The 25,028-nt window shown below is 36.7% G+C and overlaps 1 protein-coding gene across 2 annotated transcripts in view; it reads right to left on the reverse strand.

Annotated features, from left to right (window-relative positions):
• Positions 1-25,028, reverse strand: part of si:ch211-186j3.6 (neural-cadherin) — a 298,085-nt gene that overhangs the window by 142,843 nt on the left and 130,214 nt on the right. For both annotated transcript variants that reach the window (XM_052561240.1, XM_052561239.1), the window contains 5 exons: positions 16,583-16,780; positions 15,689-15,914; positions 12,194-12,398; positions 8,896-9,007; positions 5,328-5,577 (listed from right to left, as the gene is read on the reverse strand). In XM_052561240.1, the coding sequence (XP_052417200.1) occupies positions 5,328-5,577; positions 8,896-9,007; positions 12,194-12,398; positions 15,689-15,914; positions 16,583-16,742 (953 nt within the window). In that variant the 5' untranslated portion in view covers positions 16,743-16,780. The remainder of the gene's footprint in view (positions 1-5,327; positions 5,578-8,895; positions 9,008-12,193; positions 12,399-15,688; positions 15,915-16,582; positions 16,781-25,028) is intronic.

The raw sequence follows: 25,028 nt of genomic DNA on the forward strand, positions 1-25,028 counted from the left end.
CCTTCTTTCATCTTCGGAACACAAATTCAAACATTTTTGATGAAATCCGAGAGCCTTCTGACCCTGCATAGACTGCAATGCAACTACCACGTTAGTAGTGATGAGCCCATGTGTCATCAGTTGTTCAACATTAATACTACAAGAATATTGTTGTTTTGGCAACAAAGAAAACTAAAATAATGACTTTATTCAACATTTTCTCTTCTTTTTTGGTCTTTGATGCAAATTCACAACAGTACCACAACACATGCGTGCACATTCCTCTGCTTGTAAACAAGGTGCAGCACATCATACAAATGCCAATGTTACACAAACTATGTTCCCGGTCATTATCTCAGACAGCTGCCTTGTAAAAAAAAAATCAACATCTCTAGGTACAAACCCTTTGCTAATGATATGAAAAGCCCCACCCTCCAAGTTGTCAGGATTTGTTTCATTTTCATGATGGTAGGAATCAACTAGTAGCTGTTTCAAACAACATTTCTAAAACGGTCTTTGGCACACTGCAGTTTTAAGGGAAAAATGCTCATGAATTTGCACAGTTTGATCTTCACACATTAAAAAACCCCAGACATGTAATCAATGTTAAAAACATAAGAGCGGAAGCAATAATTATCATCCAACTCGACTGTTCTAGTTAAGCTGGATGATTATTTTTGTTATAAAACTATAAATAAATAATTGTTTCAACTGTTGAGGTCTGTGTGTGCTATTGTTAAAGCATGTTCCGTTCTTTGCTTAAAATAGTAAGTACTGTGCTCTCAATATAGATTTATTATGAGAAACAAGTTGAAGCACTGGAATATATATATATATATATATATATATATATATATATATATATATATATATATATATATATATATATATATATATATATATATATATATATATATATATATATATTCCAGTACAATCTATATAGAAAAAAATCTTACACTTAGTTATTCTAAATGGATATTTATTTCATGTAAATGTTATCCCTGTGTTTAAGTACACAACACAAATTAAAGCCATATAAGCAGTTCATTTCTAGACCATCTTATATATGTGACAGCATATGCAGCAGAGGTCACTAGAAACATCACTAGCTCAGACTGCATGTTCAGATTATAGACTTAGCTGTAGACTGTCTTCAACGTCTCCCACAAACACATTGTTCAAATCAACCAACATCACTTCGTGGATGAAGAGGTTTCCCATATCGTTCCACAATGCCTATAGCCATATTATTGTCTTTTTGGTCTGTTATAATTTTGACCATAATGTGGGTGTTATTTCACACTCTCAGATTTTATTTTATTTTTTTTACAAAAGCTGTCACTGGGCAGTAACTTTTAAAATGGTACACTTTTGTACCTTTTAGGTACTAATATGTACATTTAAGGTACCAAACTGGATTCTTTGGGTACAAAGGTGTGCTTTTGAAAAGGTACCGCCCCAGTGACATATTTTGAGTGTAGTATTGTGATTATCTATCATCTATCTATCTATCTATCTATCTATCTATCTATCTATCTATCTATCTATCTATCTATCTATCTATTACAATGCATTTATATTTTTCAGCATTTTTTACCATTTTATCTAAAGTTTTACAAATTTTGTTGTGGGTTTACTGTATTAGTTTGTGTTATTTTTAAATATGTCTGCATTATTTTTATTTATTTAGTTTTAGTTGTTTTATAAATCAGTCAATTCTTTCTTTCTTGTTGTTGACTAAGACAGTTGTTCTTCCTAAGACGGAGACTCTTGTGAAAATGGCCTAGACCATCAGGCCTTCTTCCTGCTCTTAATAACACTAAAAGGGCACATATACTGAAGAGTGTAAAAGGACGGCCATCTAGGTGGTTCCCTTTCACCTGCCCCATGTTCACAGAGTATGTTCACAGCACTGTCAGGAAGTGTGAGCATTCAGGCCTAATCAAACACTACTGCACAGCGTCTTTGATGCACTGCAGCCACTTTAAGGGTCTCTGACACTTCAGACCAGGGTTGCTCAACTAATGCACTTTCTGTGCTAGTATATTTCCTGTTTTTTGATCAATGCAGTCCGAACCCAACACACATACTGTATATACATACACTATACATAAAATATCATTATTTTTTTTTTTCTCTTATACACATTGGCCACAATTAAGGACACCCCTAGGAATTCTTATGAGTAAAATAACTCTGAAGTATATTCTCATTCATATACACAATTTTGAGCACTCCAGGGTGATTATGAAAATGAAATTATCCAGCCATTGCTTCCTGTTGCACAGAAATATAAATAGTGGGAAAACCAAGCCTGCGCTTGGTCATCCATCACAATGAGAAAAACCAAAGAATATATCTATGATGTGCAGCAAAAGATAATTGAGCTTTACAAATGAGTGAAGTGGCTATAACAAAAGAGCTAGAGCAGTGAAAAGTCCCGTTTCCACCAGCAGGGAAATAATTAAGAATTTACAATCAACAGAACATGTTACGAAACTGTCTGGAAGAGGACGTGTGTCTGTATCATCCTAATGCATGGTGAGGAGGTCATTCTGCAGAGAATTGCAGAAAATAGTTTAGTCTCGGGGTCAGAAAATATAAAAAAAAAAAAAATTGTCAAACAGCACCTACATCACCACATGTTGTTTAGGAGGGTTTCAAGAAAAATTATTCTAGCTCATCCAAAAGCAAACTCCAGCATATTCATTTATCAGACAAGACTGGAACTTCAAATGGAACTGGCTTCTATTGTGAGATGAAACTAAAAAATGAGCTTTTTAGCAGTAAACACTCAAGATGGGTTTGGTGAAAACAGGGATAAAAAGTACCCCATGTGTACAATGAAATATACTGCTGTAGTTTTGATGTTGTGGGCCTATATTTCCACTGGAGGTCGTGGACATCTTGTTTAGATACATGGCATCTTTGATTCTATCAAATACCAACAGATAAAAAAATCAAAAAGTGACTGACTCTGCCAATGTGTTTTAGAGAAAAACATTTATTTCACAATGATATTTCCCCCATTTTAAATTATTATTATTATCCAATGAAAGGTTAGATTTTTGTGATTAAAAAAAAAAAGATCAAAAGAATTAACAGTGCAGATTAATTTTCACAGCCATCTTTGATCATATTTACCAAGGGTGTTAATTTTTTTGGGCATATTTTTGGGCAAGTTAACGCATCATTATCACGTTAATGCATTCATTGATTAATGGCGACAATTATTTAATTGCATGTTAACAGTTTTTTTTATTATTATAAAAGTATGTTGCTCACTGGCTCTGAATATACATACAGACAAATCATGGGGCAGAGGAGGGTATGCTCCCGATCAATATTTAGGCTAAACATCAACACTCACAAACCTCTGTCCACTATTATTTTTAACAGAAAAGAATGCAACGTGCTCGTATAAGTTGGAAATAGGAAGTTTTTGAAGACAGCATAGAAGTACTCTCGCTCAACACAGTGGAGTGTTTTTTTTTTTGTTAACTTTGTGGTTTATTATTTTGAGTTGTATGGGACGCGGTAACACACGTCTCTCTTACAATATATTGCATTACAGATCTATTGCTTTTGCCGCTCAGGAGTACTCATGCAATCATGCAGCACGTATCAGAAGATCTGCGCTCCGGCATGGTTAGCGCTCACACTCACTGATCTAAATATAACTGAACCACACTCTTGCCACCCTCTTCCAACTTAGCCAGGAACTGCTAAACGGAATGATCACACGAGTCAGACGAACCAGACTTTGGGGGCCAAATGCGCTCCGGCATGGTTAAAATTGTCTAGTGTGAGCACACCCTAATTATTCTCCCGCATCCCGCACACACAAGTTTCTACCCGCCCATCAAGTGTTGTCCCGTGCCACACTCTGCTGTGATAGGTCCCGCGATCGTATAGGATTGAATAGGAAGGTGCCTGTTATATTGTTATGATCGAGGCTCTGGACTAATATTAAATATATTAAATATTTTATATAAAAACATTAATGTCCTGGCAGTGACAAATGGCTTGTTTTATATTTAATTTAATTACATTAATGTTATAAGTTTAAATGTAGGCTACAATAAATATGTTAACGGCTACTATGTAAAAGGAACACTGCTGTAAAAAGCACCTTATTTGTTTAAAGTGTTTGCAAACCAGATGTTACTACATTTTTGTTCATATAGCAGTAGGCCTACTTTTAAATGAATTCAATTCAATTCAAGCTTATTTGTATAGCGCTTTTTACAATACAAATCATTACAAAGCAACTTTACAGAAAATTATGTTTCTACAATATTTAGTAATAGCTAGTAGTTTGTGCACAATGAAAAAAGTACACTTTTGAATGCATTATTAGTTTTGTGCATAACAATGCAATTGTGATTAATCACCATTAAAAAATGTAATCGTTGCCCAGCACTTTATAAAGTATACCGTATTTTTCGGACTATAAGTCGCACCTGAGTATTTTCTCAGTTGCTTCAGTCCAAAAATACTTCATAATGAGGAAAAAAACATATATAAGTCAAATTGGACTATTAGTCGCAGTTATTTAGAGAACCAAGAACCAAGAGAAACAGCTACAGTCTACAGCCGCGAGAGGGCGCTCTATGTTTTCAGTGTAGACAACAGGAGCACTGAGCAGCATAGAGCGCCCTCTGGTGGCAGGAGACGGTAATGTTTTCTCTTGGTTCATTTCTCTCAGTTCATGTCAAATTAATTTTGATAAATAAGTCGCACCTAACTATAAGTCGCAGGACCAGCCAAACTATGGAAAAAAGTGTGACTTATAGTCCGGAAAATATGGCGCGCACACACGCACGCACACGCACGCACGCACACACACACACACACACACACACACACACACACACACACACACACACACACACACACACACACACACACACACACACACATATATATATATATATATATACACACACACACACACAGTATATATCGAATCTCTAAAGTCTAGATGTTACTATAGGTGTTAACTGAAAAAACACACTATATTTGAACTATAATTCATTCTTTACAGACAGACACAAAGTGTGAGACATTAGGAAAGCATTGGTACATATTAGGAAGTGCCAGATGTAAGCATGCAGTTAGTGCAGATATGAACCCATGACAACTCACTGGAAAAACACAGAGAAGTTATTTTTGGGAAAAAATAACAGCAATTAAAATGTTAACTGCTAGTCTGATAACAATATCTTGGCCCTCTAAAATGTTTGCTGCTTACTAGCAAATAAAAACAATAGGCCTTCATTATCAGGTTCCTTACAGGGTGGTAGGACGAGGGTAAAGAGCGGCGGAAGAGATAAGGAACTCACACAGGCTGCGAGAACTCCGGAGGCTCGTCGTTGACATTGGCCATACGAAGACGCACGGTGGCCGTGCCAGTGTGGGGCACCTCGCCCTTATCCACCGCCATCACTACGAATTCATACAGGTGGTTGGTCCTGTCATAATCCAGAGGGCCTGCCGGGAATATGGTGCCATGGGCTGAAATTATGAAATCTGGACTAAGCGTGTAGTATGTGATCTCTGCATTCTGCTCCGAATCGCAATCGCTGGCTGATACTGCAAAAGAGAGAGAAATAAAGAAGTGGATGTTAAAACAAAGTTGCACTACCAAGAAATGCAGCATCAGCTAATAGGATCAATCTTTATTTGAGTTTCCCAGTGTAAATATCTTGGGCATATGCGCTTGTCAATTGAACTACTAGAATGGTTATACATGACTAGTAATCAAAAGATCCCAAGCTGTGAGTCTTATAGCATCTGACAACTACAGTAAAATGCAATGGCGTTCAATAAAGTGTGAGCCCGTTTCAAATGAACTTCAGAATACAGCACTGCATACACAGTAGCTGCTTTGCACATCAACTCAACTAGTGTCGACATAAAGGGGTAAATATTTCTCGAGCTGAGGTCCAGTTTCCCTGATTCTGCACAAAACATTTCTGCTGAATTGTATAGTACACATTTTCAGTAGTATATTATGATCAACATGAACAGAATGGATCAACTGCATACATGATTGCATCTGTTAATATCTGTTATAAAGTACTGTAAATCCAAAAAATACTGTATTTTTTTTAAGTTGCCTAATTCAATACGTTGTGAAAATTTGACTGAAAATCCAGCAGTAAGCTATCTGCCTGTAGTGGCATCTAAATTTTTTTTGTGAAAATAACATTTAGATTATGGATTACCTTTTCAGAGATAACAGATTATGTTTGCATGAATACTGAAATACTGTAATTCGGTGTATATTTATCGAGATCGGGCACAGTTGGAAGCGTCTTTCCTATGGGCTCTTCGGATGACATTCAGCGCAATTAACAAGAGGAGAAAAGATACTCCCCTCAGAAAACATGCAAATACAAATAATTTTTAGATGCTTAATTACTATTTGGAGCATTGGGATCACTAGACGAGGGCTTAATGAACTCATTTCAGTGAAAATCTCAAATTTGACTAAAATGCCTGTAGCATTCTGACTCATTTTGCCAACATGGGTCATATTTTAGTTGACGAGAGAGTGTAAGATTAAGCAGAATTTAACCACATTGTATATATTTAATCATGTCTCAGCATTTACCATTATAAAAACTGTCCTAGCTGTGGAAAACTAATATTACAGTATGAGCTCACTACTGTATTAAGTATTTTATATCTTCCAATATGTTAACTAGGCCAGCAATCTTTTAATGGCACTTTAGCTGATGGCTTCCATTATAGACCCTCTAGGTTTCTTACAGTTTCTTCAATTAAGTTTGTGTAGTTCTAGAAGTGTGAAAGACTTTGCAGAGATCCCAACTGCACCGTGTGACACTTAACAAGTCCTTGTGGCAGATCCCGAATCCCCCTCCACCCCACTCAATTCCATATACTACAGCCAATTCCAACACTGGAGAATAAGAGTAAGATAAGGACGAGAAATTAAATAGGATAATCCCATATTGATACTTCGGGTGAGTCCTAATCTTCTGCTGTACCTTCAGCTCAAGTGGACCCTCAGCAATAAAATCCAGCAAACCCCATTCATAACGAAAATGACTGTTCTCCCAGATGTTTAAATTATAAACTGTCCATCTCGTTCATTATGTATGTTCGATAAGTAGCCACATGTTACAAATTATTCTTGAAAAGAAGCCTCTCTTCTGTTCTTTTAGGCTTAACTTGAGCAAGCAGGATATTTCGTGCTCGGTGGAGATAATTGTTCTGAAGCCCACACAGACGGGTGTGCAGATGCTGGTTGGCTTGCACCTGCTAATCAGCACATCTGCTGTACACCTCGCTGCATCACCTTTCCCATTCTGCCAGGAGGCTCTGTGTTAAGCTCTCAAAATGTCTGCCAAGACCTGTTATTCTCCAGGAACAGCAGTGCTGCTGCTGCTTTTTTTTTTCTTTAATCACAGTAACTTTCCAATGTTTGTTTGTTTTGTTCTCTTTTGTTTGCCGTTGTGTCTGCATACACAGTCGGTCCGTCCTCTGCAGTTGCTGTATTGTCCGTCACTTTATTTCTGTGTTGCTTTGATATCAGCTGTGGTTGTCTAAAATTTAATGAGAATATGAAAGCTCTTCTTATCATGGCCGAGGGCATGTGTATTCCATTCCTTCTTGTTACAAGTGTACTCTCAGGAGTTAATACATGGACTCCAGATTCAATGTGCAATTTAGATACATGAAAGGGCACATCAGGGGAGAAGTGCTTCAAAGGTGGTGTTAAAAAGAATGATAGAGGAAGAAGAGCGCATCTTCTTGCCTTGTTGTCTCCGTGTTTGTGAGAAATAGACTTTATAAGGCCATACGAGTCTTATGGCAAAGCCTCATAGTCTCACAGGTCGACTACAGCCTGCTCATGGACGGTCTGATGCATAATGCATACCGGAAATATTAAAAATTTAAAATAAAGTAAAACAGTAATACTGATAATGTTCTTGTTGTTTCATTATGTTCTTATTTTATTCCTTTGATATAAAAATGGTAAATGGTAAATGGACTGCATTTATATAGCGCTTTCAACAGACCACATGGCCATCCAAAGCGCTTTACAATTTGCCTCACATTCACCCATTCACACACACATTCACACACCGACGGCGGTGTCTGCCATACAAGGCGCCATCCAGCTCGTCGGGAGCAGCTGGGGTTAGGTGTCTTGCTCAAGGACACCTCGACACTTGGTCAGGTGGAGCCGGGGATTGAACCACCAACCTTCCGGTTTGTAGACAACCTACATGAACCACTGAGCCACTGCCGCCCCGCTGAATTTTAGGCAGCCATTACTCCAGCCATTACTTCAGTGTCACATGATCCTTCAGAAGATTTCTCATACTCAGGAAAGTCCCACCCATTCGTGACGCTCTCTGCCCTATTAGCATATACACAGCCCTGAATGAGAAGTAGCAGTCCGCCATTACTGTTTTCTTGCTGTAGCTGCTGGAGATACAATGTCAGTGTCAAAGAGCCATTAAAAGTGTCATGTGTTGGGATGCGCCAATGAAAAAAACAATGTTCTTAACCCTAACCAGTACCTAAACAACAACTACAATTACTACCTTACAAACTGTCAAAAAGCAGCAAATTAGTAGTTTATTAATGAAAAAACTCCTAGTTAATAGTGAATGTGTGTACACTAATCTATTGTATTACAACAAACTTTTAATATTTCATGAACTTGATTTTCACAAGGATGTATGCAAGTCTACATTTTAATTAATATATTAGACATTGGAATATTTGGTTTCAAATGTTGTTTGCTTCTACAAACATTAAAAGCATGACAAAAACTATGGCTAAAAAGAATTGTATAAAAATAAACACTGGGTCTTCCTACTACTATGCTCAATAATGGCTATGGTGCACTGATGTGCAGGTCCAGAGCCTTACCCTGCAGAAGTGACGTTGCAGTCGTGACTGTCTCAGGGACACCGTCTTTGCTATAAATGGACTGCTGGAATTCTGGAACACAGTCATTCTCATCCATGATGATCACTCGCACCTGCGAGAAACATGCGGAAATGAAGCCAGAAGACACAATAACAGAAGGGTGAAAACTGTTAAGGGAACAAATGGGCAGATCATAACGTCTTGATTTGTGAATTATTATCAGGGAATACTGTAAGTTGGCACATCACTATAGCTGTCCCAAGCATATCTTAGAGTCTGAGAAGCTGCTGCCATTTCAAAAATGCCTTGCCAAATAAGCTCTTTTAACAAGATCCTATCACTCCTTATAAGCATCAGACACTTTTATCCTGGCTCTTTCCCACTGCAAAATTATTTGGTGTCAAGCATATATGTTCTTACATAACCAAGCATCTGTGCCTTAAAATACAGTTGTGAAGTAGCGAATCTCAACACACATGGGCATGTTATGGTTCTTTCCAATTTGTTCCATCAGGGAAGCTGAAAGAGGCACCTAATGCCTCCCATAAGACTGAATGACGCTGAAAGTTGCTGTCTGGAGGAGGAAAAAACACTGTGTGAGTGCTTTTGCCCTGACTCTGTTGCTCAAGCTTCCTGGCAGTTGCTAAGTGACTTTAATAACCTACTCACTTCAATTCCAGAGACTGGAAAGATTAAAATAGACAGGCAGAGTCAGAAATGGTCAAAATGGTGACTACAGTTCAGAGTCTACAATGTTACTCATATTTCTAACACTAACAGAGACCATAATCCAAAATCACAAGAAATAAAACGCCTTCATATAAGGCTAAATCAAAAGAAGAGCTACAAGACAGGAAGTCTTTCCCTGAGGTAAAGTTTTGTAATCTCAGTAACTGTTCATAGTCTGGTTTTATAAATTTTACTCTCAGTGGTTATTCTGTTGATAGAAAAAGCAATGATAACCAAAGATGATATATCAAAGCTGATCTGATATGAATGATACAGTCTTAGAGTACAAATATCTTACAATTTAGAGCAATCAGCTTGTGATTATTTGATAAGGGTTAAATACAGTACCGTTATAATAATAATAATATTATTATTATTATTATTATTATTATTATTATTATTATTATTGTTGTTGTTATTATTGTAATTGTTATTATTATTATTATTATTATTATTATTATTATTATTATTATTATTATTATTATTGTTGTTGTTGTTATTAAATTAACTTAATTTCTTTTTTTTTACTTATAACACACACAAAATGAACAACCATAATAATATTATATATTATATAATAGAAAACATTACAATTGTATTTTAAATCAACTAAAATAAATGTAAAGTAATTGTTTTACATTAAAGTGTTAATTGCATTCACAATATTATTGTTTTTACAGAATTTTTATTTATTTATTTATAATAAAACAAACACCATAAGACACTTCTTTCAAAAACATTATATTTTTTATAGAAGATAATAAATGGATATGTATAGCCAATACAGAAATTTCCATGTCTTTTGCAGGCCTGGAAAACAATTACAAATACCGCTGATGTTTTCAGATTGTCCATTATTGTGCGAACCCTAATAACTGTGACTGAATGGCCATAATTCTTGACTTTAAAGCCTGTTCATTTTGCATCATTGTTAATTATGTCTTTTTAAACCGTGCTTGTTTTGTTTGTTGTGACTGGTGCTTTAGCACAGGTGTTTTGGGGTCTCCAGAAACTGATGTGAGAAGAGTTATAGAGAGTGATTTCAGGGTGACAGATGGGCTGTGGTGTAACTGTATGCAGAGAATGCAACAGACAAATTTCTCTCGGGACCACGTCTCATGGGACTCTTCAAGTCAAAAGGGTCTGTAAGTCTTTTAGTGTGGTGTTTTTGTCTGTATGCCCTCTTGCTCCCCATCTGCAGTTAGTCACACGGTGGCTGCATTGTTTTGTGACATTCCCAAGCTAATAGCTGGGATCTTGAATGGCCTGCCTCAGGCCGGGACAGATGTATGGATCACCGAGCAGCCAGATCAAGTCAGGATGAGGCGAGACTACATCCTCCAGGGGAATGTAACAGTAAAATGAATGAACGGGACTGCTAGGCATCGCTTTGATTTCAGCTAAATTGTTGCCTTTACATTTCCCAACCCTCTTGCTTGTTTGTTTGTTTTTCTCTCAGCCTAAGTGACCAAAATTTGAATGGAAAGTATAAATAACATGAATATTATCAACAGTCTATCCTAATAAAAATAGAAGTGAAGTTTATATATTATATATAAACTGGAATGAGCGTACATTTAACACGCAACTTAACACACAGATTTTAAACAGTAACAGTCAGCAAATAAATAAAATAATGAGTTCTTAAAATCACCAAAAAATAACAAACAGAGATTTGGTGGGGGGGGGGGGGGGGAGCACAGCAACATAAATAATGCAATAAAATAATACGATTATAACACAGTAACCTCATAATTTATTCATGCTGCAGTGCTGGGAGCTTGCAAATCGCAATACAATATGGAAGTGTTTGTTCAGACAACTGTGTTTGGCTGGTTGGGACAAAATTTAGGGGAATTTTGTGGGTCTAATATGCGTTTTTATATGGATTCATATTAATTCATTTTATCCTGGTAGCCGTGATCCCTTATTAAAAACAACAAACTGTCAGTCTATATATATAAAACCACATAGTTTTTACATACAAAATGACAGTGAATGGACAGCCATAATCATACAAGTCCTTGATATGATGCAGTTATTTGTCTGTGGATGTGTGAATGGCATGAATCACTTCCCATCAAACAATCACTAATTTTGAAAAATGATAACAGTTGTTAGTGCAGATATCGACAGTCATCTTTTTCCATTGCACATTTATTTAACTGCCATTTCTAGTACATTTCTTTTGAAGTCAAATTCCCTCGAAAAATACATAATACTGAAGATCTCTTTCAGCAGTCTCCTTGCCAGTCATTATACTGTAACATTCATGTTTTTCCCCATAAACTACCTAATGAATACATTTCCGCTACTGTACTTTTCATTACGAGCACAAACTTATTATACATCACTCATTAGATCTTACTCTGGAAGTAATGAAGATAGTCTTGTGAACCAAGAGATAATGAACCATTTTCTACCCACACTCTGAACAAAATCTGCAGCGCTGTATAAAAATGTTTTAGAAATACAGAAATTGAAATACTAAAACGATCTATTATGTACCACATATACAAGCAACGAAGGTACAAAACCAATCAACCCTTAGCAATATGAGAGCACTCACCTCGGCAGCACTGCTGAGACTGTCCTGACTCTCGCTGGCCCGCACCAGCAGCAGGTAGCGGTGCTGGTCACTCTCGTAGTCTAGAGTACGGGTCAGGCTGATCTCCCCCGTCTCTGGCTGCATGCTGAAAAGACTGCTGGGATTGATGAGCAGGCTGTAAGTTACTGGCTGCTTTTGGAAGGACACTGCTGGAGTGACAAGGAAGCTGAATAAGAAAAGACAAAAAGAGAGACAACCTGATTGACGATAATTGATTATTGAGTAAACAATTATGATTATTGTTCTACAAATGAACAAACATAAAAGGAAAGAAGAATGGGTTAAAACGATAAGTGGACCAAGGGCTTCTTAGCTAATATGGATATCTGTTAAATAGAAGTTTCTATCATTCTAACTTCCAAGGTGAACGAATTATCTCTATACACATTTGCTCGTAACTGAATGTGGTTAGGTTAGGGAATGTCTGTTGAGGAAGTAAATGTAAAGAGAAATGGAAATAGGTACAGAAGGTAAGAGATTCACCACAGGCTCATTGATCTTGTGTAAATATTACAATTACTCAGCATCAAAGAAGATACGGTATTGTGCTGGTTATCACATATATTGGAAGCAAAACAAACCCGTTACTGAAGAAAGCAAGCGTGAATGGGAAAGTTGTTCTCCTCATTTTGGATGAAATAGATCAAATACCTATCACTTTGTTTCATCCTGATGCTTAAAAAAATCCTCTATTGTGACTTTCATTGAAGGTACATCTGTCCTCCAGATGACTGTTATTACATTTTTTATTTTCCTTTTATGCCACGAAGAAGATATCACGGGTTCATCGTGTTCATTGAAATGATCTATCCTTGATCACTTTTAGTCAGCTTTGACAAAACTCCTCTCAGCTAGCGTGTCTTTTCAAAGTGACTAGCAGGCTTGTCACATGACCTGAATACAGCGTGCTGATTCACTAAAATTGACTTATTAGCTTCTGTTCACAAACAACAAGGGCGCTTGTCGGCTCCTGCTGTCAATTGTGAACTCGCGATGCCTTGAAAGTGGACAATACCAGCTGTTTTGACAAAACATGTTTAGGGTTGAGATTGCATTGCATGTGGAGAATAATGCATGGCACTCAGTTTATTTTGATTTATTTTTATTTTTTTAAGTGCCGTTATCAATGACACTGTAGGGTGCCTTCTGGTCTCCTGTACATTAATAACTCAATTGCCATGATAACTAAACATAAAAATTATTATGAACTGACTTGATACATTTTCGAGATTTATTTATTTTATTGTGTGTTATTTTGCTATGCCCAATGCACTGCTCATTAAATCTGAATGATAGTAGAATATTGTCATATCATAAAATAAATAATCCTGTTAATATTTTGTTAAGGAAATTTGAGTGTATGGATCATTGAAATGAAAACTATATTTTTATTTAATAAAAAAAAAAGAGACCGTCCATGTCTCTTGAATGGTTGTCCACCCTGTCGTATTGGGGAATCCGCTCCTTTAAGAAAAGGCCATCCACTTTAGTAACATCAGGACAACATATTTTTTGTCTCTTCAGTGGCGGGAATTTCAGCAGCTGAGGTGAATAAGTTGGTGACTTTTCATTTAACAAATTTTCTTTGTATTAGTTTGCTTAATTTTGTCAGAGCTTAAGAAGTCCACCCTGTCGGCATAAATTATTCAAGAAGTGATTCGAATAAATTATTTTCAAAATATGTAAGTAAATATACCAAATTCTCTTCAACAGTCAGACTAAATATTTAGCTAGTCACAGCTAACATGCTAATTGTAGCTCAAAATGTCCACCCTGTCTGCCACTTAGACTAAATAGAGAGGACATAAACATGACAGGGTGGACATAGCATTCATTTGTAGTTAATATTGCTAAAATCTAAAAGGAATTGGGGGGGGGGGGTAATCAATGAGTTTGAGAATGTAATTATATTGATGTATTATTATCATTATTATTATTATTATTAAAAAAAAATGTAATAACCCTGTTAAGGAAAGGGACATCATACCATTCAGAAATATAACCTGCATTTTAATTTTGCAATGAAAACGTACTTAACAGTAATATATGTCCATGAAAGGGCAGACATATCTTATGGCTTTGAATAATGGCCCATAATTATCTAAAATAATGTGTGGGAGAGTCTTTTATTTATGATATGACAAAGCAAAGGGGAAATTAAACCACCATGTTTAAGTATTGTGAGGGTTGAAAGGCACTCTCTGGTGATACTGACCCCTATATACAAAATATTTTATAAGAAAATATCTGAACATTTTATTATACATGTTTCAAAAACAAAAACGGTCTGTTAAATAATATTTTTCATTTATGGGAGCTTTTCAGTTTAGTTTCATTTTTTTATTTTTTTTTATACATTCCGAAACTACAAAATAAAGGCAAAATGATGATAATCATGCAGTCAAGCAGTCAAAATTGACATTAATGTATTTTGATAATCCCAAAGAAGCTTAACGGCAGACGAACAGAGGTAAATGTGACTTCCTGTCAGGTATTGTGGTTATTACAACTCCATTCCCATTGGCAGAGGTTGCTTGTTGGCTTGGTCTGCCTCTGCTGTCTGGCAGAGACCAGAATGTTTGAGGATAAGATTAGCGTCACACCACTTTGGTGCCATGAGCAATATACTTATCCTAACATTAACCATATTTTTGTATAGCTATGATGAAGCAAACCTGATTCAGTAAGATCTGCCTGTGGGTGCCAAGTCTAAGTTTAATAAAAGCAACAATATAGCGGAAACACAGGTGTGTATGAGGAAAATAATACACTGCAGCGTGCAATGCATATTTAATGACATGCAGCTGCCATAAATGGATCTAGTAGGCACTTATTCCACATGGATTTAGGATAATTTGCTACAAGGCAAAGTCTGATTTAATACATCTGTGTAGGGCACGGCTAATCATTCTTCCCTGTAGCAGCATCATGCAAGTCATTTCTCAGTGACTCATCTAATATCAAAGGGCTACACAATTAACACTGACTGTACCAAGACAAAGTAATAAAGGGTCCATTTGTCATCTATATGTGGGAGCAAATTTAAATAAATAATACAAAAAAAGAGAGAGGCTTTTATCCTATAAATTAATTGGTGAAATGCATGGTTAACCTCTCAAGGCTGTCTATACGAGCAGAACAAAGTTCTGAAGTTCATGCATTTTTAATGCATATCACAGTACCCTGACATAGTCAAAGATCATTATTTCATGAATTTTGCATCGTGTAGTACACGATGACTCACACAAGCTATGCTCCAGCGGGAAGCAGAGGGCACACGGATGGCTGTAAGTGCAGCATGATCCTGTTTCTATTTGTTACCCTGATGGATAAGCGGTGTTCTCACGGCGTGGGAGATGCATTTAGGGCGTGCTAGAATTACTCTATGGAAATAAGATTTGCTGCATTTACGAGATTGGGTGTGTGTTTGTGAGTGTGCGTTTTGGATTTACTCACGGTTGGCCTTCTGGTGTGTTTTCTGGTATGGAGATTGTATAAGACACGTTGGTGAATTGAGGAGCTCTTGGGCCAGCGATGATGGACACTACAGCGGGAGGACTGCGGCTGCCCTGCCGGTCAGCAGCCACCACTGTGAGCAGGTATTCTCTGTCCCTCTGCAGGGGGAGGCCTGTCGTCCGCACATGACCGTTCTTCCTGTCCACCTCAAATCTCCCGTCACCGCCTGTCGTATAACAAACCTTTTCATTCTCATGCACGTTAAATGCAACACTTTGCAATTAGGTTCAATTTGCTAATGCATTAGGTATCATCTAACTAACACCTCCAACTTGTATTAATTATTATTAACATATTATGAGCAAATATAAATGAATAATGAAAAACAGTGCATGTTGTTCACTGTTATTTAATACATTACTGTTAGATCAAGTGTTGCCATTATTTTATTAATATAAAATACAGCATAAAAAGGAATATTGCGACATCATTATTATTTTAAATTTATTTTTGCAATTTAAAAGAACTGTTTTCTATTTTAATACATTTTTTTAATGAAATATATTCCTGTGAGGGCAAAGATTAATTTTCAGCAGCTATTACTCCAGTCTTCAGTGCCACTTGATCCTTCAGAAATCATTTTAATATGCTGGTTTGCTGCTCAGGAAACATTATACACTATTGTTCAAAAGTTTGAGGTCAGTAAGTTTTTTTTTTTTTTTTTTTTTTTTTTTGAAAGAAAGCATTCAATTAATCAAAAGTGATAGTAAAGACTTAATGTTACAAAAGCTGTCTATTTCAGATAATTGCTATTCTTTTGGACCTTCTACTTATCAAAGAAAGCTAAAAAAAATGCACACAACTCTTTTTTAACATAGATGGAAATCTGCTCACCGTCAGACAGGAAGTATTCCACCTCTCCATTAATGCCGTCGTCACCATCTCTGGCTTGAAGCTTGTAGACTAGAGTGTTTGCTGGAGCATTCGCAGAGACCACACTCAGGTACGGGAAAGGGACCATCGTCCATTCTGGGGCATTATCATTGACGTCCATCACCGTCAAATCCACTCTCACCGTATACCAGTCAGGACCTGTAAATATAAAGATTTACACACTCATTCTCAATTCACTCAAAGTGTACTAAGAAATGCATGTAATCAATAAATGTATCAAATCAGATAAAGAAGAACAGAACAACAACTAAACAAAAAACAAGCCATTTAAAAATAGCTGGAGTGCTTTGTTTTAATTGCATATTTTGTTTGATATCTCCAGTTTGTGACACAGGACAGAAAGCATGACAGGGCCCTGCGTGACTGTGTCATGATATGGGTTTCTTCACAGCACGACCTCAGAGCAGTTTCAGAATCTAAGTTTTGACTTTTGATGTTTATTTTTCACCAAAAAAAAGTGAGCTACAAAACATCACAGATGCAGAGGCACATTTAAATGCAAGTTGGAGAGAATGGCAGATACTAATGAGTGGAGTGTTTTCCTCGTGGCAGAGCTTGCTACGTTTAGCTGCTTCGTCGCCTCATTAAACATTCCTTCTTTCTCACAATCATCGCCTTGCAAAGCGACCGAACTAGAGACAGTTTCAGCATACATTTATGGACGACATGGTATCATCATGCATAAGTGAAAAAAGCTAAAGGCCAAAAAGAATGAAAACTGTCAGCCGTAAAACAGAAAAAAAAAAACAGGCTGGTGTCTTCTCCCCTTTTCGTAACATTTCACACTCGTTCAATCGCCCCTTCAGAAGCTTCGCCCAATTTCCATTTATTTCTTTTTTTTTCCTCTCTCTTCCTAATGAAATTCCTCCCTTGCTCTCACTTTTTTTCCCTGGGAGAGGTATAAATAGTGGGCTGTCTGTCAGAAGATGTGTGGAGTGACAGAGTCACGGGTTCTTTGATTCCCCAGGTGATTGGCCCTTTCATTGCCTGTGACAGCACACCTGCTGCCTCACACACAAGAGCAGCGAGGAAGAGAGGACGAGGGAAGCTGGAGTTAGTGGGGGAGGCTTAGAAAAAGATTAAGTTAAGCTCTAGGTTTGGATCAATACAAAATTATTATTAATAATTGATTAATAGATAGAGGAGGTGGGCAAGAGAGCCTTATTAAGATCGATATATATAGAGAGAGAGTGAGATAGCGAGCGAGCGAGAACGAGAGAGAGAGAGAGAGAGAGAGAATGTGTGAGGGCACAGAAAGAGAAAGCGAATCCCTCAGGTGTGTCAGGAGTGTGTCTCAGCTAATCCAAGCTCATAACAGGCTATAAGGTCACTGCATTTTTTTTGTGTGTGTGTACAGCAAAAGCTGCTCACAACAAAACACACGGTTGACTCAACCACATCCAGAGCAGTGTTCAGACTTATGCAAAGGTCATTATTTACAAGGACAGAATCATCAGTAGACCATTTCCTGCCACCAAAATCTAGCAGTTTGACTCATTGAGTGGGCGCCATGGCCACAATCTGATATCACAGTAACAGTATAGAGCACAATATAGTTATTTTTGCGAAAAATTCAACAAATATTACATAACTATACATCAACCACCATGAGTAAAGACTGTTCCTACACTGTGGTAAGCTTATTACCTCAATGAGTCTTTTTATACCTTAAATACCCTTGAATGTAGTTTTGTTGGATACTTTTAGTTTGATTTAATGAAGGAAAATCATTGTTTTGACTTGTGAAATTAATTACATTAAGACGTTATTAATAAGTAAACCCTTTTTTGTGTGTGTGTTTAATAACAGTTAAAAAGGAAGAAAAAAAGCTATTTTGCTTCGGCTTGTGTACTGCAAATATTGTTCGTTTTTATGGTAAATTGCTTGTGATGTTCCTCATTATAAAATCTCTTTGTATAAAAGCATCTGCTAAATGAATAGATGTAGCATGTAAAATAATGTCTATTTTTTCAATATTGTAGTGACATAAAAATGACAGTGTGGGTTGGTGGTTGAGGCAGGGCTTGACGCAAAACAACAAGTAAGATTATTCATAACAAATGAACGATAAGCTTAACATTACATAACACTTTAGAAGAAGAAAAAAAACCCAACACAATAGCAATACGACTGGATGAGCCCCATTTGAAGCCTTTATAAATAAATCACTTTCATTAAAATCGTCTGTCAATTTTTATTTTTTATTCTTATTATTTATTTATCTACCCGTCTGGATGAACATGTTTTTCATTTTCTGAAAGCAAAAGAAAGTAACACTTTAGTATAGAGACCAATTCTCACTATTCACTAGTTGTTTATTAAGGTGCCTGTTATTAACATATTGGCTGTTTATAAGTACTTATAAAGCACATATTCTGCATGACCATATTCTAAATTCCTAATCCTACCCAATACCTAAACCTACCAACTACCTTAATAGTTAATGGTTTGTTAAAAGCGAGAATTTGGCCTTTTAAACAAAGTGTTACCGTAAAAATATTTAATAAATAGATACATAAAAGGTGGTGTTACAACAACACATAAAAAAGCTGTCAGTGCTGGAAGGCTCTATCTACAATACAGTCTATAGGTTTCTGCATCTGGTTAAATTTCTTCTTTATTAAACCGCACTTGAGATCTCCTTTACCAGCGGACACAATTGTAACATTACACTGTAACTTTATACCACTCAAACCAAACGAGTTTGCATACTGCACCAAATGTATAGCAACTTGTTTTCACAGTCTACACAGTACTCTGAAGTGCATGAACCCTCACACTCTCTTTGCTAAAAAGCAGAACAGTTATGCTCACCCTAAATGCTCCCTGAAGCACCGTGAGAGCATCAGGGTGCCTGTGTGCGGAGCTGCTTAACATGACCTGCCAGTCAGAAGCAGTCGCAGTGGGAGAGATGGATATAGACACTGAAAGCCTTTGGGGAGAAAGAGTTGACTGGAGAAGGCCTCTCAGGAGCTCTGATAGATGGATGAATGCCATGGAGCCAGAGGGCCATCAGCGATCGTGCACAACTGATAAACATCACAGCCTCCTTCTGAATAAAGTTCCTAAACTTCCTCTCTGCTCACTGTACTGGCACAGCAGCTGGTGGTTCCAGATCCATACACAGAAAGACATGCATCAGAGATTTAGAGGAAATCTTTCACCTCGATGATGGTAGACAGATCAAGGATGGAAGAAGTCAAAATGTAGGTTTGTATGAGTGAAAGGGAAACTGACTAACAAGGCTGAAAGCAGAAGCATGTAATAAGGGGAAAAGCAACAATGTGGGATTAAGACAATATACAACACGGCTGGAACGGCCTTGAGGTTGTTATGGAAACGGAATTAAAACTACTCTTGGACAACAGGGAAGAGGAAACACAAGCTGCCAAATGACTGCATAAATCAATGTCATTAAAAGACGAGAAGAGCTGTAAGAAATAGCTATGGATCAAAGCCACGGCGGAAAGAAAATTAATCAGCATTTCGAGACAGGAAAAAAGGGCAACAAAAGCATTTAGCCACAATGTCTCCCCGTCTGCTTTAAGTTACTGAAAAACAAGCTCAACGTCCTCAATAATCTGCAAGTTTATACAGTAAGAATTACAACAGCATACTTATATATAAAAATATATGTATATAGCCTGAATGCACTGTAAGTCACTTTGGAAGAAAGTGTCTGCTAAATACATGATTGTAAATGTAACATGCTGTATGTACATACACATCAAAGAAAGGATATTATTCTTCACCGCTACTTATTATAATACAAATGATTACATACTTCTTACAAAACAAGTAAAGGTCTAGTCCAATAATTCATGGCATACTGGTTATTAAATCAGTTAACACAAGGAAGAGCAGTGTCTGTTGCCCTTTACACATTGTGAAAAAAAGAGCTCTTTCCACAGAAGTTTGTAATATACAGGTATCATTACATTACATAAAAAGTTGTTTTAATATATACAACACCTGTATCAAAAGTCAAATTGAAAGACGTGGTGCAACAAAAAAAAGTCAAGGTAGTTTTACAATACAAATGAAAACATGATTAAAAGCTGAAATTTTAATCTGAATCTTTTAAAGCCTCTGCATCAATAGTTCTGTAAAACAAGCAAACACAAAACAAAACAACAACAAAAAAATATTGCCTTTTTGCTAATGCATTAAACTAACTGGCATTTCAGGATCTTGGCATTTGCATTTTGAATTAGATTTCACCTCATCTCAAATAAGGATATTCTTATTTGATATTGACACAAAAATGAAAATTAAATATTAATTTACTAACCCGGTATTATGCGAGAAAATATGGCAGAATGATGCAAGAGAATGAAACTGGCTCCATGTGGGATTATGGTTGCCAGGGCCAACGGTCAACTGTACAGTTTAACCGTCATTATATCAAAATAAATGCAGGACTCGAGTGTTCCATAGATATGCATGTTTTCAACAGATACAATGCTATTTTGTCTTCCAGAAATCTGGTTAATTTCTGGCCCTGAGACACACTCACAATGATGTTTGTTGATCCCTTTTAACCCAACCAGTTCAAGTCCAATCAGCCCTCATTCTCTCTTTCTTCATCATATACTCTCTCATTCCTGCTAACAGAGGGAGGGAGAGATGCAATTTGCTGCAGTCTGCATGGAGAGCATTTTTTTTCATTCTGAACTCAGCATGCAAGCTAACTAACAGGAGTCCTGTGTCTCTGTGGATGGGCAAAAGAGATGTTTCACAGCAAGAACTGAGAAAACTGGAAGGGGAGAGAGAAATAGGGAGAGACAGGAAGAGAACCAGTCTGAACGGCAAAGAGAGAATACAGAAATAATGAGAGAGAGAGAGAGAGAGAGAGAGAGCTAATTAAATACTCTCTCAGAGGATTACAAAGGGCCATTTGGATCCCCCTGTGGAATTGTCACTTTCCTAATCTTATTATAAAGGGTTAGGTACTTTTTTCAAATCAAAATTTCAATTTTAAGAAAAAACGAAAAGAAAAATACAAAACAGGAAAAGTTACTGACACCAAATTGCATATGCAAATTGTAAACGACAAATGCAAAAAAAAAAAAAAATAATAATAATAATTTGGTGCATAAAAGTGACCCCACACACATTTACACACAATTTTTCCACTGTTAGCAAGTTTTTGGGGAGCCATTATTAAACACATTATTAAACTCTAATCAGCACGGCACCTTCACATCTATAGTATCACACACTCACTATAATTACCTCATGCTCCTTGAGTACACAACTGAGAGTATTGTTAAATCATGACTAGAACAGGACAATATGATCAAAAATATCAAGGAATTTTGAAAAATCTAGAATTGCATCATTTGATAATCAATCAATCAATCAATCAATCAATCAATCAATCAATCAATCAATCTATCACAACATTAATTTAAAAGCATTAATTGGAACGGAAACACACAGGAAATGCTTGTGAAGTGACTCTCAGAGTAGCTCTGGAAATTAAGTTTACACAGAGATAACTCAGAACAGAACACACCAGATCATCTACATGAAAAAAAAAAAAAATAATAATAATAATAAAAACAAAGTTACTGGGGTATATTTTTAGCAATAGCCAAAGAATATATTGTATGGGTCAAAATTATAGATTTTTCTTTAATGCTAATTATTATTTCCTACAGTAAATACATCAAAACTTAATTTTTGATTAGTAATATGCATTGCTAAGGACTTAAAGCGATTTTTGCACCCTCAGATTACAGATTTTCAAATAGTTGTCCGAACCAAATATTGTCCGATCCTTATAAACCATACATCAATGGAAAGCTTATGTATTCTGCTTTCAGATGATGCATGGATCTCAATTTTTAAAAAAGGTTTTTGGGGAAGTCTTGGCCTGATGGTTAGAGATTCAGACTCGTTATTCAAAGGTTGCAAGTTCGAGTCTCGGGCCGGCAGGAATTGTAGGTGGGGAAGTGACTGTACAGCATTCTCTCCATCTTCAATACCATGACTGAGGTGCCCTTGAGCAAGGCACTGAACCCCAGCTGCTCCGGGTGTGTGTTCACGCTGTGTATTTTCACTGATGTGTATGTACACTTTGAATTGGTTAAATGCAGAGCACAAATTCAGAGTATGGGTCACTATACTTGGCTGTATGTCACATCCACTTTTTTTTTTTTTTTTTTTTTTTTTACACATCTTTGAAAAATCGTTTTTACAATGTAGATATGGGCTAGAAAATTACTCAAAAGTTTACTGATATCTTGGATTTATATTTCTCATATATATCAGAGCCCTAATCATAAAAGTTGCCTTATAAAGTACCATAAAAATTTTTTTTTTACCATAAAATTGGCAATGTTATCTCAACTCTTCAGCAGCAGTCACTGATATCTTTCAAGATGCTTCCTGAACAGGGCGGCAACAACTGAGATTTCCTAGAGCGCTCGGGGTTTTAAACTGCACTGAAGATGCTCAGCGTCCTGTCTGCTCCTAAGAGCATTACAGTGGGGTTTGACACTGAGCTGGTTTAATGTGGCTTTACCTTGACTGCAGGCCTCCTGTCTAATCACCCCTGCTGCTCACAAGGGTACATTTGAGCCCAAATCCCACTGGATTTCATCTGTTTGGCTTCCACCGAGCGAGGTGAGATTCCCTCTTATTGCTTCCACCTATCAAAGCCTTTATCAGATCAGTGACCACTAAAGGAAAACAGAAAACTAAGAGGGCCACTTTGCCGGGTTGGGATCGACCCATCCCACAAACACTGTGACAGCTGGAGTGAGATATCTCAGCTGCCTACATTTAGGACTTCATCTCTGTAACCTCAAAGCGGATGACTGTACAGATCACTGAGAAACCAGCTTCATATATAACGTTTAATTATTTTTAAATACAACTGATTTCTGTGATGGCAAACCTTAATTTTCACTCGCCATTACTTCAGTATTCAGTGTCACGTGATGCTTCAGAAATAATTCTAATATGCTGAATTGCAGCTCAATAAATATATATTTTTTTTATATCAATGTTGAAACCAGTTTTGTTGTTTAATATTTCTGTGGAATTCTTTGAAAGGCAGGATTCCAAAAATGATGTATAGAAAATCCAAATTAACAGTGATTTTCGATCAATTTACTGCATCTTTGATGCATAAAACAATTAACTTTGCAACTCACAACTACATGCCAACTAACTCTCAGAGTATTAATAGACTTTTGGATTACGATTAGGAACAGTGGATTAAGTTGCCATGAAGTTGCAAAGTTACTCAAGTTAGTAGAATGTGTGCTGGGAGACCATCAAAATAAAACGTGTGCAGATATTAAGCAGACGGTCTACTAATATTCTAATGACTGCTAGTTGACATGTATTTGCAAAGCTGCTTATAGTTTGAACGTCTAATGTGGACTATTAAGATTATAATGACAACTAATATTATAACATAGCTTAAATATTAACAAATTAAATGAAAACAGTGGAAAGCAAACTTCAATTATTCTCTGTTACATGAATAATCAATTTCGCAGTAATAGTAAACAACCACTCGTTGCTATTTATTTATTTATGATTTTCTTTTTTTTTCTTTTTGTCAATATTGTTTGATTAATATTAATGACACAATAGGCAGTATCAGGTCAATCAGGCTGATTTTACCCTGGAACGCAATAGAGTGTGCCAATATTTTGACAGAAACGATTTCCCCCCACCAGTTTACATGTACAGACATACAGTTACATTAATAACTTGCCAGACAAGCAGCTTGACCGAGAAGTGCATTTGTTACCATGCACAGTCAAGCATGTGCAGTGCACACACATGCAATTATTCAAAAGTATCCGCCTGTCACTTTGATAGAACTGGTGCTGAATTGAGTTTGTACTAAATACAGACACTTACATACACATCAACATGAACTGTTCAACAGGAACCGCACACAAACTATTTTCTGCCTTTCAGAGAATCAGTTCTGCCTTAGCACTTATGTCATGTTAAGCTAGAAACCCTTTTGTTGATTGCCGCAATACATCCAACCATGAATCAAACACCTTACATAAGTGCTGATTAGCATGACCAGAAAATGCCCTCACGCAGCAAGACACTCCTCCTATTCATTTTCATTCCCGGCAGCCGGCAAGCTAAATGTCCAACACCACCACAGTAGATTCATTCTTAAACATCAAACAAAAGGAAGATGAATCAAATATCACTTTCCTTTAAATTAAATATGAAATCTCTTTTCTCTGCAGGTTCCTCCGCTTTGACTACCTTTCTCTCTAATCAGCTTTAACTCCAATTCCTCTAATCTTCCAAGCAGTCAATCCATTTACCTTAATATGTTCTCTTTCACACCTCTGAGCTCTGAAGGCAGTGTAATTCGTTACAGTGTTTTACTTAAGCC

This window comes from Carassius gibelio, chromosome B7 (genome assembly GCF_023724105.1).
Source record: "Carassius gibelio isolate Cgi1373 ecotype wild population from Czech Republic chromosome B7, carGib1.2-hapl.c, whole genome shotgun sequence".
Lineage (NCBI taxonomy): Eukaryota > Metazoa > Chordata > Actinopteri > Cypriniformes > Cyprinidae > Carassius > Carassius gibelio.